The following is a 17534-nucleotide window of genomic DNA, read 5'->3' as shown; positions in this document are numbered from 1 at the left end:
TCACCAACTTTCCGAGGAACAGCTTAAACCATGCACAGGTCATTGTGCACACAATCAGTAATCAAGATGGCCACCCAGCAGCCATCTTGAATGAGCGGGACGGCAGATTTTCAAAAGAAACCTTTGTAGAGACAACCGAGCATCCTATGAAGTGTAAGTTCAATGAAGCAAATCATTTTCAAGTTATTGTGCACACAAGCATGATCCAAATGACCGCCCACGCAGCCACACCGGGAATGCGAAGACGGCGATTTTTGAAAATAATCTTCCTAAAGTGACAAATAACTGCCTCATAAACCATCAGAGGAACGGCTTAAAGCAGACTCAGGTCGTTCACACAAGCAATATCCAAGTTGGCCACCTCTAGCACCCATCTTGAATTAGACTCCCCGATGGGCAGCCCATCGCGTCATCCTAATATCATGCCGCGAAGTTACTATTAATAGCTCACAAGATCATTTGCATAAGATATTGATGACGTTTCAGTCACGTGACAGGCGGACATCGACGCTTATTTCTACGCATTTGAGCTTATTCCAAAGTAAATTATCTTTGACCCTGCATTGTTTTTAGCATGAATGATACCATAGAGTCAGAGAGAGAAATATTCAGAACAATTATGTAGTATTTCCAACACTCGGACATGTGCCAGATTGAATCTAACTGCCCAAGTTAGAAAGCCTGAATCCATTACGAAACCGCATTTTGTCCGACATTGCCTGTAATTCAGCGATGGGGAAATAGAGGGCAGCAGCTGCAGTGACGTCATCTTCGCGGAATGCTATTTGGTCTCCTAATGGACTGCCACAAATAGCGGGAATTCGTAGGGCTGAACGATTAGCCAATGAGCATATCTTGCTGTAACGAAACTGCAAAGGGCTTTTTTTGTCACCGTACGAATGCTCGACGACGTGGTCTACGTACGCTCTGCCTTGTATCGAACTCTAAAATCCCAGATTCCCAGTTAGCTTAATTTTTAACCAAATTTGAGAATTTAACTAACTAAATATAAAGTTTCAGCAATTTGCAAGTGGGTTGCAGGTCCCAAAATATGCCAAATACGTGTTAAGCATCAAACCATTCATGCGTAAGTTTCAAGCTCATAGTAGTTAGGAAACATTCCGGTGTTTTTGCAAACTGTATTCCATGACAGACAGCGGAAAATGAACATCACACTAAAGTATTGAGACGTAGTATATATACCGGTGGGCCAGAAATGAACAAATACACTTACAGGAATTTAGTGTAAAATAACGTTATATTTATTTGTATATTCATTTTTACATTCACCCATACAATACATGTAGATATCACATTTCATTGTTATGTACCACAGTGATTCTTATTTTACTTTGAAAAAAGATAGAATCATGAAACTTTTTACCGGCTTCAACAAAAAATGGCTAAAACTTACAATAGAACTTTTGAGAGTATCAAATTACCCTCCAACAACGGGTCCGTTCATAACCTGGCACTGGCACTCTGGCACTGGCACTGGCACTGGCACTGGCAGCGTTTTTGCAAGAAATACAACAAAATAAAAGTTTTACGTCCCATAAAATGCAATTGGTGAAAACTGATGAGGATTGCAGCTTATTGTGTCCGTAAAAGGCATTGATTATTAAAACTTCACCAAATTCCTTTCTCAAGCCCCCCTGTGCAAAAGTGGCTGCCGACTGCAGACAATCCCTTACGCCATGTGTATATAGCCTGACATTTTACAAAGGAGTGTGCATGGATCTCTAGCTCTGGATATCAGGTTGTTTCAAATGGAAAAGGACAATCGGTAAATATTTGGGCCAATATTTGGTTCAGAACTAGGCCTACTGCGATCAGGCATAAGCAAAATCTAGTCTGCAGACCAGAAATTACCTTGGGGCAGTGCCAGTGCCAGTGCCAGTGCCAGGTTTTGAACCGACCCTCCATCAACGGGGAAGTTTTGTTTTGAGCAACTGACTCCAATCATGGAGGTATTATTAATAATACCTCCATGCTCCAATAAAAACTATCTAGCATCAGCACTATCACACCTACATGTACACATTCAGCATTACAGATTATGCATTACAGAGTTGTGCAAAATATATGCATGGTAAATGTTTTGTATTAAAAGGTAAGCAATCGCAGATAAAACCCGGCGAAAAATTTTCTTGGTTACGATATCTTGGGTTGCAAAAAAGTTGCTAGCCCCTTCAATTAATAATCGAGTCTCGCAGAATAAGAAATATACAATTAGTGTGTAGCTTTCTAAATTTAAAGGACCACCAAAAGACACAAAGGGGATGTGAACATTTCTCATTTGGAAGTGAACATTTCAATATTTCAAAACTTTTTTCAATATTTTGAAACTGTGATATTTTCGTCACATTAGAAACTTTTTTTCGACATGGATTTGTTAAAATAACACTATCAAGTAGTCAGGTAAATCTGGTGTCCCTCTACTTTCCAACGAGAATATACAAAGTTTAATGTTTAATCTGATATAAGATATATATTCATTTATATAACAAAGGTCAACATTTTATAAAATCATGTTGCATGATTACAATTATAAGATATAAATATATCACACAGCAGCGTATTTGATAAGGCATAAATATTGTAATTAAAACCAGTCTGATTTAGGCCACTTTTTTTTATTTGTTGGATTATGACACAATCCCCCTGGGGGTCATTTCCGGAAAGTGGAAAAAAAAAGAAGTCCCGACGACAGTTTTGACACACTTTTTTTCCCTGCCCCGACCATGAAATAGAGAGAAATGAAAAAATATTTTTCCCGACGACCAATTTCAACCAATTTTTATTTTTTGGGTCCCCTTGTATGATCTGAGGCTAAAGTTGATAAAAAATAAGCATGTTTTTATTCTACCGCCCCACATAGATTTGAGTCTGATGGAATTATTTTTAATTCCCGCCCCACCCACATAGGTTTTGGATCTGAAGTTTCGTAATCAAACTTATTAAAAAAGTGTGGCCTTACATGTATGATAGGCAACGTTCCCAAAGTTGATTAAAAAACGAAATACTCCCATGAGATGGAAGAATTTTTTTATTCCCGCCCCACCCACATAGGTTTTGGATCTGAAGTTTTGTAATCAAATTTATTAAAAAAGTGCGGCCTTACACGTATAATAGACAACGTTCCCAAAGTTGATTAAAAAACGAAATACTCCCTCATCCAAATGCCACAGCGATAGGATAAAACCAAGAGTGTTCTCCAGCTTCTCCAGCAGTCACCTGTCATAGCAAAATTATTTGGGTGTCAAAATATGAATATTAATTTTATTTCAGTAATAAGTGGAATACTACATGTAGTGTTATAGAATCTGCATGTTAAAATTAAATCAAGCTAAACAACATTAGTAAACGGAGACATATATATGATATCTACCAGGTTACAGGTCAATAAGTGATTCTTATAGCATACCTGTACTTGTAGAATATGTTACTTGTACATGTACATTGTAGTTACATGAATCTACATGTAGTATAATTGTTACTAATAATTAATTAAAAAGACTACTCTTTATCAATTCTTGTTGTTCGTTACAGACCATAGATTATGATACAGGGTTCGGGCCAAAATGAAACCTGATTTTAGAGTATAAAATTGGTGATTAATTGACCATGACATGACACCACAATAATAGAGTATAAAATAGGTTTTCTTGGAAATAAAGAGTAAAAGCCTATTTTATACCTACTTTATACTCTTTTATTGTGGTGTCATTTCTTGGTGAATTAAGGCCCTATTTTATACTCTAAAATCAGGTTTCATTTTGGCCCTAACTCTGTATCATAATCTATGGTCTTTATCAATTCTTGTTGTTCGTTACAGACCATAGATTATGACACAGGGTTAGGGCCAAAATGAAACCTGATTTTAGAGTATAAAATAGGGCCTTAATTCACCAAGACATGACACCACAATAAAAGAGTATAAAGTAGGTATAAAATAGGCTTTTTGGTGATTAATTCAACATGACATGACATCACAATAAAAGAGTATAAAATAGATTTACTTGGAAATAAAGAGTAAAAGTCTTGGCCTAAGCCTTTCGTTAAAAATTTGAAATTGTTATTGAATTTGCAAAGTTCTAATTGCATAAATATACGTACTAGATATTACTTTCAGCATTGCTGTTATGTAGACAGATAACAAAATATTATAAGTACCAAGTTTCAGCAAATGCGTATATGTATTAGTATGCTGCAATACAGCATTGTGTATAACTGCATTTATATTTTCCCGAACCACCAGTTATTACCAAGGGCAAACCCCTTCAAGCCCGACACAGACGTTATACACAAACATTGTATCACAGACAGACAGATCTGAAAGACAGACAAATAAGCTCATTTTGATCTTTTTGGATATTGTCATGACACTCCTCCTGAATTGGAGACGAAAGCATTATCCTTTAACAAAGTTCTCTCACTGCTAGGCGGGATCTTTTTTGGAAGGGGGACTGCCTATTGTCAGAAATTGCCATTTTTTCATTACTCCCATTAGGATTCACAACTTCAAGTATCTTTATTATTGCGGTTTAGGCATAAGTGTATCCAGAGGGTACTATACACACACTATAATACTGTGTAGACTAGATTGCAATTTAGCCGATTTTGCTGTGTCTCTTTCAAGTAGTCCTGTTACACATAATACAGGCCTTTGCACAGGCACCCTTCAACCAGCTTGGAGCTGGGCCGGGAGTTTACAGACGGACTACCTCTGATAGTTCAGAATGTTCAGGACCTGGCCCAGGTTCTGGTACAATGTGGGTTAGAAAGAGGAAGCCTATGGCCACCTGCTGTGCAGCTGATCGATGATGATGACCAACAAGCTCATATAAATAGTGCCTCAGGCTGTATTTCAGTAACCTTTTGTCCAAAACTGCATCAAAATAAGCTGAGCAAAAAATCGCCTAAATATATAATTTTTTTGGGTTGTGCTGAATCATGAGGCAACCGCTTGTCGGGAGAGAGATTCCTTCTTCATTTGTGCCTCATAGACACGATCCAGGAGAAACTTCTTGTCTTTCCCTTCCTGAAAAGAAATGAAACAATTCACTTTTACTAACAATAAGTCTCTACATCATGTTAAATCATGCAGTGAAGTCTTTAGTAAAGTATCCAGTCGCTGGTCTTGGTGGGGTGACAGCACTGCGGCGACCTCCCTCACCAGACCACCTATGACACACTGAAGCCTCGATCAAGTGTACTCACTTCATGTAGAATTTAATTCTCTTTCATCTCGTCTTGGTTTTAATTAAAACAGACTAATGTGAAGAAAGATATGAGCAAAGTAGACCACATATGGCAATGCTTTGGGGTAGGTGCAATGCTCCACAGGTCAAAAGTGGCAAAAGTAGGAAGTTTTCATGAAATCAAATGCTTCACCAGATTTGTTATAACACAAGCGAACTGTTAGCAAGAGAGTTAATGATAAAGAAGACTGACAGGAAGACAAAGCATAAGGGCTGACATTTTGTTTCTAACCAAAACAGCAATTTACACAGGTTAAAGGGGTACGCCGTTCGTAATTACTTGTGGTACAGTTAAATAGAAATCCACTAATACAAAATGCCATTGTGCAGTTATTGTGAATACAAATTTGTTTAAACTTGGTATTCATAGTATATGTATACCAGTCTACACAACGGCAATGTTGAAATTTATATTTAGTACGTATTTCTGAAGTTGGACATTTTTAAATTCATTCACAAATTCGAAATTTTTAACGAACGGCGTAGGCCTTTAAACCCGCTAACCACGTCTTCATAATTATTTTATAATAGAACAATAAAAAATAAGAACCAAAATCGTGAGTTACCAGGATATAGTACTTACCATTGCCAGTTCATCTTTGAGAATCTCTATCATCCGTTCATGACCGGACGCAACACAGTAGTAGTAGTAGATCAAAATGCTGCAAAGATAGAGAGCACATATTCGAAAAAATGTATACAAGTCTAACAAGAAGCAGTACATTTCAGTCTAGAGAAAGGTGGCCGTTCGTTTTAATAGCAAGTATGACCAAACTCAGCCTGCACTCTCTAACAGAAAAAGTTTTTCGCAAATCATATTTTCAATACTCACAGTAGTAGCACAGCTAGAGGGGCATAAAACGCAGGAGAGCCCAGGAAGTAAAACACATCTTTTGCTTCTTGAGGCCACGTTCCGATCACATTTGTTATACTGTCAAACATAACGAAGTCAGCTTTGCTGTAGATACGAAAGGCACCACAGCTCTGAGAGGGAGAAATTCTGAAAAGAATCAATCATTTGTCAATTCAGTTTGCAACAATACTTGTGGAACAAAACCAGATTTTGACCCCATGTCATTCATACGGTCAAACCACAGTGATATGATATCTGTGACTATCGTTCTCTCTAAGACGTCATAGATATCATATCACTGAGGTCAAACCAGTTGGAGCAGGTTGAGCATTATCCGCTGCCTTTTTCCTTTCCATCAATTCAGTTGTAAGCCAGAAAACGATATAACAAAAGAAACAATTTCTGAGCTCGATGAAGAATCATTTCATTGCAACCTAGATATTTACCAGGAATCCCTACTTTTTACCATCAATCAGCAAAAAGTTTTGAGGTCTGGAAATTCTTACGGATGCACCAGCCCACTTTTTTTCTCCACTCACGACTACAGTAAATGGCCAAATTTTGGTGCTGCGTTAAAATTTTTAAGATTTCTATTGTGACAGACTTTTGAATTATTTTCTGTTTTTCTTTGGAAAAGATTTTTTTTTTGATAATTTTTTTCTCGCAAAAGAAAGTTACTGGCAAAATCTGCGAAAATAGAATGCCCGCAAATGAAAAATTTGTGTTTTATAGTATTTTAATGTAATTTGATACCACGGTGAGTAACGAAGATGGTGAGTTCTGTTCAAAGTACTTACTTTGCGATGGACCATCCGACTGGTAGACACGTCAAGATAAATGAAAGGAGCAACATGGATGTAAAGAAGGCATTGGAGTTGGAAGCCCTGTACGTCCTTGCACTTGGAACACAGCAGAACAAGAGAACATACTGAAATAATAAATAAGGCATTAGATTTTCCCCCCCAAAGAACACATCAGAATTTGAAGCCCCGTACGTCCTTGCACTTAGAACACTGCAAATTACACAACATACTGAAATTTAGAATAAGTCATGTACATGTACATGTACTCACTTTCTTGATGTAGAAGAGGATGAAGAACTTGACCACGGTCATGCCAGGAATGATGGGGCAGAAAAAGGCACCAATCCTGGAAAGAAATAGCACTTGATTTAGAACAGGTGAAATATCAAGTTGCCACCAATTTCGAGTATGAGAGTCGTAAAGCCAACTAAAATATTGTTTCAGTAATGGCTTTTATATGTCTGGAAATGCAAGCGCGTTTATCAAATGAGACAACCTCATGTCAGTTAAACCACAACACTGAACATGCTGAATAAACATAGCAGAATAGCATTAGGAATTTCACCACAAGTAGCATTTTTTTCCTAATGGACACATCTTCACCCACATAAGAAAGAGAACTTGCATCCAAAGTATTACCAATAATGACGTATTAAGTGTTAATTTTGGAATACCTCATGTGTCCAGTTTTTGGATGCATGGAGGCAACCTGTGTGGCAACATACTCACCAGCAAAGTGTTTGAGAGTAGACAATATCGAGAACCTGTTTAGCAATGATGAATTCCTGTTCGCCAATCAATTTGAAGATCTTCTTGTCATTAAACTTCTTCCAAAGAAGCCTAAAGGAGAAGAAAGAGACCATGTCACGAACCACCAAATATTTGCAGATTTTGCTAACAAGTCTAACTCATGAACAAGAGGCCCAAGGGCCTGGCGCTCAGCTGAGTTGTTGCTGCGTTGTTCGTATATATTACATTACTCGTCAAACTCTACTAAACTAAGGACTCAAAGCCTAAGGATATTAGCTTCTGGATGTGTAACAGTGAATTACGGTAGACTGGCGCAATCTACTTCAAGCAAGCTCCACCCTTGCAATGTGTGCGCAAACAGATAACCTAACCTATATTGGACCATCAATTTTACACACAGCAACATGATTCATCCTAGCTGTTACCATGATGATGATGATGATGATCCTTTTCGCAAATTGGTCGTCTTCTGTCTTTCTTCCATACTTCAGTGCCACCGGATGTAGTCTGCCCTTGTGGAGGGATCCTTTCAGCACCGGGACACAAGAATCCATGCGAATTGAATCACATGGAGAGACTAGCCCAATCACCCGCTTTTGGCTGGGTAGAAATGGGTAAATCTCGCAGACTGGACCTTAAACTCTAATGCCGACGTGTGAGGCCGGTCTGACAGATGAGTAAGTGGGGTCCACCTAATGCAGAAGGCACCAGTTTCCCTAACTAAAAGGGTAACATTAACAAAATGCTCTACCCAACTCTATTATCGCCTAAAGGCCTGTGTACACTAGTAAAATATTAGCAACATTTTTACATTTCCAGTTGCAACAAATGTTGCAAAAATGTTGCGTAGTGTGTACAGAGCAAAACGCGTCTTACAACATGTTGTAAAATTGTTGCAAATTAAATGCAATGCAATTCTTTGTTGCATGTTGTAAAAATGTTGCAAACTCTTCAGCCAATCAGAAATAGGATTTGCGTCATGTGATCTACCGGAGTTCATGTGACTTGAACAAGAAGCAGGTATAGCAACTCTCAAGTGAGTGTCTTGCTTCGTAGGGTGATGAAACCTTTTCTAGAAGTTTTTGTGTGACGGCTTGTCAGTCAGCCGAAACTCCTTTAGGCTGCGTATCCATAGGCTTGCCCTGCACAACATTCCCTTTTTACCGCCTGGCGCGCCACACGGACAATGAACCTTCGTTGGTGTTATTGATCGTTCCCATAGGTTATGCCGTGTCACATTGCGGGCATATATGCACTGTGGATTGGGAATATAGGCCCATATTGGGATTGAACATGTCCATTCTTTTGCGAGTGAACAACACGGAAGCAATGTCTGAGGCGAAATTAATTCAAGAGGTTCATCAACGGGAACTACTCTGGGACCCCGAAACAGATGATTATCATAACAAGCACGAACCTGTAATTTGTTGCTTAAGTCAGGTTTTATATACATGTACATGTCAATTTGATGTTGCAAGAGAAAATACAAGTTACTTGTATTTTCATTTTCAATATTCATAAGAAATTGTCTTCTGAAATAATGACAGCGTGCGGATAAACGCGATTGACCGCTGCGAAATGAGGACTACGAAGGCCTACCATGACCAAAAAGGAATATCCAATGGAGACTCAGGGCATAGTGCCAGGTCACAAGGCTGTTACGCCATAACGCCACACTACACAAGGGCATACCCTATGGATACGCGGCCTTAACAGGCAGTGGTATGCCCCATCATCCACCCTCATTTTGATCCAGGGCCTGGTCCATATTCTCTTTGGTTATTTCGCCGCCTCTTCCGTCTCTCAACAATGACAGCTAAAATTGCTGCAGAAGCACTCAAAACACATCCTCTCTCCTTGGAATCATCCATTTTCCCTCCAAAATACCTATTTCCCTTTGTTCCCACTAAAAAGTTTGCAACAATTTACCAACATGTTGTAAAAATGTTGCTAATTTGTTGCAATTTTGTTGCTAGTGAACACAGGGCCTTGAAGGGCTTGCTGCAAAATTGTTGTAAAAATGTTGGTAAAATGTTGGTAAAATGTTGGTAAAATGTTGGTAAAATGTTGCTAATATTTTACTAGTGTACACCCTGCTTAAGTCAAGTGAAACTCTTAACAAACCTTAGCAGAATGCCACCATTGAAATGTTGATAATAATGATAGCAAGTAAAAACTTTAAACAGATAGACTTGATTTTTTTAACCAACTGCCACATGCGGTTTTCTTTATTTAGTAAATTTTGAGGTAAGTATTACAGAATGAAATACTTGAATACTAGAATTGCCTGGCTCTTCTGATGATTGCACTGGTGAACACCGAAGTCGATGGGATGTGCAAAGTCATAGCTCGATCCTCTCTCTTGGTCATCTTTGAGATGTGGTCACCAAATATGTTCAAATGCAGCTGCAGATCATCCCTGTCCTGCAAAACATGATGAGGAGATAACATTTTAATTTTGATAGAATAGGTAAGCTAGCCAAGTTTTATATCAAATACAAGGCCAACAACAACTGATAAGGCGCTAGGGCCGAATGATCAAGGAAGTTCATTGATATGATAGGGAATACATTGTGATAAGAGTGATGAATCGGCCCCGTTTGAAGGTAGTTGATAAAGCTTGGAATCAGTGAAACCTTGGAACCAGTGATAAACCTTGGAATCAGTCCTAAAAATGCATAAAAACATGAAATAATGCCATTCGAACCTAACGTGGTTACGAATCAACATTTGGAGCTTATTCTTACATGATCAGATCGGAATTTTATGGTAATTTAGAAATCTGTCGCATATCCGATTCAATAGTCTATATTTTAGAACAACCCAGTTGTACCTCGCCTCCAGTGTACAGTACTGATCTCCCAAATATGGGAAGACACGCCCACCACACACCCATAATATGGACCAATAGCGCTCCTCTTATAAATACGCCACCACCACGCGGGGCCTATTTGAACTACGGATCGGTCTGTTCATACAGGGTGATACAGAGAAAATTGGGGGCCTGTCATGCATTATGAATGGATAAGGTTGACGACTATGTCTAGGCCTAATTGTCTATGATTGACTGATATTTTATAACAAACGATGAATAAAAGAAGCCTAGTCATGTATGTTTATTACCGAAGTTTGCGGATGAAAATTTCCTTCGCCGTGAGCGATTTCTTACATCTTCCAGTACGCATCGAGGGATGCAGAGATCTTTGTGACGTCACCAGTTCTAAGCGGTTTTTTTTATTCACGTGTGTGTTTGTCCTATGATCTCGTGCATCTAGTACCGAGCATAATACTTTATCGTCTATGGAATACAAAACAATCATAAAAACTAATTTTTGCTTCCATTGAAGAGAAATAAAATATTTTAACGACCACAGCGCATTGCCAATTGATGACGTCATCCTCCACATTAAAAATGTTGGCTTCTGAACTAACTGGCAAATTGCTATCAATAAAGTCAGCTGGGACGAGACTGTCAGTTGGGAGGGTATAAATCGTGGAAGGAACGCACCCGATTTCCCGCGCTATTTGCACAGTGGATCCATGGTTTACATTGAATATTCCAAGGTTTGTCAGTGTTTCCAAGGTTTCACTAATTCCATACTTTATCAACTACCCCGTTTGAAGCATTGTGCTATGTACAGTGTGCAAGTGTCAGTGTGTATCATATCGCATTTATTGTTTGTTGACATTTCAAATCGCTGGCGTCGATCCTCAATTACACTGTTTATGTACATTGGCAACCTTACCCGATGATATCAGAACGATGTTTATTATTGTCTTGTTTATTCACATTAGTTCTGCTATGTGACAAGAGTTATTTGTTGAGAAATCCATGATTTAAAGCCGGACTTTGACATCGTTTCTCAGACCAACCAAGCTGCATTTCGCAGATCGTTTTTCAACGATCGTCGACGAACTATTTCAAATTAATCACATCCAATTAAACAATCCAAGCCTTCCCTAATGTCATCAACATGCAATAACACAAGCAGCCAAATATTATCGCCTATGAAATTGTGAATTTAATGAGAACTTACCTCTGAATTGACAGAACGCGATCTATTCCATAGCATGGTCTCCTTACGTCTGAACTGCGCAGACTCGAGACGTGACGTTCGCTGCATGTGTGATTGGACGTGGGATAACTCGCGCGAAATTTAAAATGCTCTTCTTGGGGGGTGCTCACTAAATTGCGCCAGTAACACCACCTGGTGAGAAATTCATGAACTACGCCTATTGATAATGAAAGAGAAAGCTTTGCTCTATAAAATTAGATTTGATTCATGATCCCCAACTGAGAAATCAGCTGCTGGAAAAGTTTTTGGAAAATTTCGCTCGGTGCCACCTAGTGGCCAAACCGCTCATCCTGCCGGACCCACATTTGGTCTATTCAGGAGTCCTGAAGGGTCTCAACGCCTCAGAGGGAAAATCTATCGCCTATCCGCCATAGTTTTGAAACGTGCCTGTTTAACGGACAGACAGACAGACAGACAGACAGACAGACGGACACTCATTCTACCATTTACTCATATGAATAGCTCAGCTTTTCAGCTGAGCTAAAAATCATATTTTACAACAGAACCCAGGATTGTATTTCTTGATGAACAACGTGTAAGGAACTAAAATTCCTGGCTTGTCACAGTCCTTCAAATGAGATGTAAAATCAAGGTTCCTTGAATCTGGTGTCTATGCGACTGCACCAACTGAGAAACATGAGCAGCTTGCGTTGACTCTACCTCTGTAAAAGTCGGAGTCACTAGGCCAATGAACATAATTGGCACCTAAACCGTAGTGGCACACTAAAATGCTCATCCTGCCTTTGGGGACGAATACTCCCTGGAGAAAATCCTCTCCAAGTGCAGTGCAAATTCGGAAGAAGAAGATCAGTCCAGCTAATGTGTCAAGGGTAGGCAGCCCTGGAACAGCTACTCACTTGCGTGGGAACTCCACAAATATAGCAATTCCAACTGGGATGAAGAAATCCAACATGACCAGTTTGTAGAACTGTTGCCCGATGAAAGTTTCCCAGCACTGAAAGAATAACGACATGATACAACTGATTCTCCAATGAGGATAACAAATCATGATTTTCTTCAGCCTAAAAGCTCGAGATTGCATGATAGCTTTCAGTCCGAAGAAAATCAACGAGTGCCATGTGGATGACCATATACCACGTATCACCGGAAAAATTAAGAAAATTATGATTAAAAGATTGACGGATGATTGAGTACATGTACTTACATATGAAGTTGTCTGGCAGTTTCCACAAACATATGTTTCACAGTTAGTAATTTGAGTGTAGACAGACAGGATGAGTACCGTCAAGGAAGCAAGTCGCAAAAATACTGTCCTGAAAAAGATGAAACAATTTCGTATCAAATATTATGTGAAGACAAGTCGAAGAAAACAATGCTTCATTAGAATATTCAGAAAAGGGAAGAATGATGAGAAAAAAAACCTCCGAAATTCCTGCATACATCTAAATCGAAAGAATCGGCATACAATTTTCCCAAGGCATACCACATACCTGAGAAGTGTTATTCTGATCTCAAACTCGGGCGTGTAATCCTCGGGTCTGACAATATGGATGAACATCAAGGGAATGATGAAGTTCAAGATGGAGATCACAAGAGCAGGCAAGTACTCCACAATCAGCTTCACAAAGTCATTCAGAGTGGTCAGCTGACCCCACTGGAAAGAAAAGACCGAGGTTCCTTGTATCTGGTGTCTATACCAGGGCAAGCAAAAGACCCCACCAAACACGAGAAGCTTGCGTAAAATCTACCTCTGGCCAATTCAGAGTCGTATACCTGTGGCCAATAAACCCATTTGTTGCCTAACTGTATTGGCAGGTAAAAACGCTCATTGGAGGAAGAATACTCCATGGAGAAAAACACCTCCAAATGCAGAGCAAACACTGAAGAATTCATTGATATGTCCAGCTTTAATTTCTACATGTATGCATGATATATGTAACTGCATTACAACGTTTATTCCTATTTACCGGAGCCACAGGTAAAAACATTGATCATGAACACAGTAGGCCTTTAACCCCATGGTTACTAATCACCTAATTCTGCACGCAGTACTGAGTCATGATATCCCTGAAACAAGTCTGAAATTTGGGGTAATTGTAGCCCCGAGTTTAATTGTAGCCCCTGCCTATGATATCGATTGATATCCCCATGCATCAAACAATGCACGGGTAAACCGGGGCTACAATTACCCCATTCTACCCTATAATATAATTGAATGTTTAAGACTGAATATAATATTTAACATTTTATAGGCGAAGTTTGTAAAGAATGGCATGCGTACACAAGCAATGCATGTGCTGTTATGCATGATGTGATGTTGCTGTATGAACAGGAGTCGTAGCAACATGCATGACCCACAAAACCAGAGAACTAGTCCGTGAGAGCTGCATGTTAAAAGACCCGACAATGACATCATTTATTTATTTCTTCGAATTTACCTCTAGTGAGTACTTGTTACTGAGAAAGATGAGATAGCCTGCACCACATAGAACGGTGATCACAACAATATTGATGAAGATCCTTTTGATGTAGAGCGAGAATTTCTCTTTGGTCGTGCGGTTAGAACGACGCATCTTCATGCGTTCGTTTTCGAGATCTCGCTGAAATAGAAAGAGAGAAAAATTCTTAATCGACCCAACTCCTGAATGAAATCGTTTCTAATCTCTCATAAGCAGTTAAAATTCGGTTACATGATGAAAATGGTGGGCAACTTGACAGATGCCACCCACTCTCATGATGTCGCTAAGCCAATAATCCTCACGGAATCTGACTAAAGTACGAGATCTTTGAGACCTACTGTCAAGTCCGCATATAGGATCTTCTGCTTCATCTTGGCAGCCTTCTCTGTACTGATACAATAATCCCAGCCTCCAAACGTGTTGTTGCAGTAAGCAAACATCTTTCCCTCGCCCTCGAGGAAGTTCTGCCGGAAGCCCTCGCCAATGCTAAACGAAGAGATGATTGTTTTTAACACCTTGAGTGCCCACGGGTTGTTCAACAAAACTTTTTATTGCTTTTTAACGCTTCGTAAAAAGAATTCTAGTGGAGGTATTTGCCTGAAGTTATTTGCCACAGGTCCTCCATTCCCGTAGCGTTCAATTGAAGCAAAGATTTATAATATTCTCCATATCATTATTTTGTTAACATCATTATTATAATACCCAGTAAGAATTGCAATTCGATATACGACTTTGCTGAACTGCTTCACAAATAGTGGTGATCAACAAAATTAAATTTTACCCAAACATGAACAATTTTTTATACAATCTCAAAATTTTATTCCTAGCTTTGAATGTGTTGCAATTTTTAAAGTATAGCACAAAGAAGCAAGTGAGCACATCTGCCTGCAAATTCAACATGATCTAAATTATAGTGTTGGCATGTGTCATAAATAACTTTTTTTACTACTTAAACATATGTTAACTATAAAACCTGTTCATGAACATGCCTGAAATGACCTATTTAACTCTTGTTATGTTTGGCAAATAACCTCTTCTTTATCATATTTATTGCGAAAAACTCGATTTTTATTGTGTATTCTATTAATCTATTCATCACTTTCATTGGTAAAATGTGGATGGCATATTCTGAACTGTTTATCCTCAGATTGCTGAATTGTATTTGAAAGAATGCATGGCTAAAGCAGAAAGGCCAAACGAGATGAGACCTTATCAATACAGTTAAATTTTGTTAATTGTTACAGTAATCTAAATAAAGGCATTGTGGTGAAAGTTGCCAATCAGTGGTCTGTCAAACTCACACGTAATTAAACATTTTGTCAGAGGTATGACGAGGGCGATAAAATTTTTTGACAATGTTCTGTCGTTCATGGCAGTCAGGGTTCTCAACAGAGCAATTTGCCAGGGCATCCCACCCTACCTTGGCAGCTACCAGTACCCATCCTACCTAGAAGCAGCCACCATTCTTTGCTCTGGAAATTTTTAAAGGGTTTCTCTAAGGCCACCCTACATTAAATTGCTGGCCACCCTGCCTTGTGTGGCACACTGGCAAAACCTCTTAAATTTCAAGAGTACCACCCTACCCTGAGAAAACCCTGTGGAGAAGCCTAATGGCTGGCATTATTCTGTCTACTAAATTATTCTGATCAATGACAAAGAGATTTTTTTAAGAACACCCCGACAATGAAAAACATGCAGATCTATCTAAATACCCCATCATCGATACCCGGTATGGTGAATCAAACATTTGTCAAACTTTATAAATAGTCTTACAATAGGATGGATGCAAATTTGCGTCAACATAGGCTTAATAGATTTCCTAGGCCTGATTATGTGAGCCTAATACGACCATCAACCCAACATGGACGCATCAACATGTACAACTACAATACTTTCTGAATCAAACAAAACAGCTATATTATTCAAGATAATGTGGAACATAACAGGAATTCTCCAGTATTCTCAATGTCTCTATAAATACTTATTACAACAATGGTCTTATTGTACGAAGGGAGGAGAGAGAAATGATGCCTCAAGCAATATTTTGACTTTGATTATTCAGCATATATTTTTCAACCTAGCTGCATGTGCATGGATTTGCCCTACTTCATGATATGTGAAATGTTAAAGAGTTTTGCAGGTCGGACATGAACTAAATCGTCAATAGGTTTTATCTAATGGGTGATCAGTTTCTATCAGCACCATCATCTTCTCCATCGGGTAACTGTCATGCCAAATTCCCAGGGTTGCGGGATTGGTTTTTTTAGTCTCTCCTCTCACCACCATAGAACACTTAATGACTCACATTTCTATGCGAGATACCGTCACAAAAGCTATTTCACAGTTTTACTTACTATGTCACCATGACAATCAAACTGAAGAGGAAGTAGGCACCAGTGGCCAGGATATAGGCCAGCGGCATGTTGTAGGAGAAAACTGGATCACCCTGGCTATACACGGTTTTGTTGAAGTAGTATCCAGCAAAAAGAATTGTGTTTGTCATCCAACCCTGAAAGATATGGTTGAGTGTTGAAGTGAGAAAAACAGTAATCGGTGACATTTTTATGAGGGTTTTGCTTTCTTAATTTTCGTGAATGCACTGTTAAACAAACACAAATACTTCAACTGCAGTCCATGCCGAAATAAACTATGACAATTAATGCAGCGAAACCAGACTGTTTTCTACGTCTTTTGGACATTCCTCAATTTGTTATACAGTCCAAGTCACAATTGACATCCTGTCTGCTTCATGCAACTGATAGTCTGTGCTCATCAAAACTTCCATAGATGTATATAATCAGTTGCAGCAAGGTAAATCAGAATGCTCTTGGAAATTATACTGACAACTAGGTCAGCACATTGGACATACCTTTGAGGCTAGCGTTATCGCAGGAGGTTCTACAAAGAAATTTGTAATCTATATTGAATACTTACGTCTCCCTGGAGAAATGATAAGACTGACTCTAGAGGTGTCGCTGCAGCCACACGCTCATCCACAGTCGCAGTGTAGTTTGCAGAGCAGCTCATTGCGTCGGCAACAAAGTTCACACTAGTCGAAGATGTCAGAGCTTGCGCTACGCCACTGGTATCATTGGGCGATGGTATTGATACTGCCACCTGGGCACTTATTAATGGAACGTCCAGAGCAGCAGTTGAAAAGTTGACGAGTAGGAGAGATTCGTTGAAAGTGGCGGGTGAGAAAATCGCCTGAGGAACAGTAATGGGTAGTATCATGATGAGGGCAATGACGATGTTCAGTTGAAACAGCAATTTGAGGAAGCGGTAATAGGACCCTATGCCCATTCCAAAGGCACCTGCAATGAAATAGAGAACAGGAGTTAGCAGAAGTAGGACCCTATATTCATACT

At 39.2% G+C, this 17534-nt stretch overlaps 1 protein-coding gene across 6 annotated transcripts in view; it reads right to left on the bottom strand.

Annotated features, from left to right (window-relative positions):
• Window positions 1-1236: 1236 nt before the first annotated feature.
• The window catches only part of LOC135487822 (transmembrane channel-like protein 7), a 34274-nt gene continuing 17976 nt past the window's right edge, over window positions 1237-17534 (bottom strand). For all 6 annotated transcript variants that reach the window (XM_064771922.1, XM_064771929.1, XM_064771946.1 and 3 more), the window contains 13 exons: window positions 17101-17480; window positions 16521-16675; window positions 14505-14652; window positions 14146-14307; window positions 13198-13361; window positions 12912-13020; window positions 12604-12701; window positions 7650-7760; window positions 7191-7266; window positions 6915-7045; window positions 6097-6264; window positions 5848-5926; window positions 1237-5044 (listed from right to left, as the gene is read on the bottom strand). In XM_064771922.1, coding sequence (XP_064627992.1) covers window positions 4955-5044; window positions 5848-5926; window positions 6097-6264; window positions 6915-7045; window positions 7191-7266; window positions 7650-7760; window positions 12604-12701; window positions 12912-13020; window positions 13198-13361; window positions 14146-14307; window positions 14505-14652; window positions 16521-16675; window positions 17101-17480 — 1871 coding nt within the window. In that variant the 3' untranslated portion in view covers window positions 1237-4954. The remainder of the gene's footprint in view (window positions 5045-5847; window positions 5927-6096; window positions 6265-6914; window positions 7046-7190; window positions 7267-7649; window positions 7761-12603; window positions 12702-12911; window positions 13021-13197; window positions 13362-14145; window positions 14308-14504; window positions 14653-16520; window positions 16676-17100; window positions 17481-17534) is intronic.

The sequence above is a fragment of the Lineus longissimus genome, chromosome 1 (genome assembly GCF_910592395.1).
Source record: "Lineus longissimus chromosome 1, tnLinLong1.2, whole genome shotgun sequence".
NCBI lineage: Eukaryota > Metazoa > Nemertea > Pilidiophora > Heteronemertea > Lineidae > Lineus > Lineus longissimus.
This window is presented reverse-complemented; position numbering and strand designations above follow the sequence as displayed.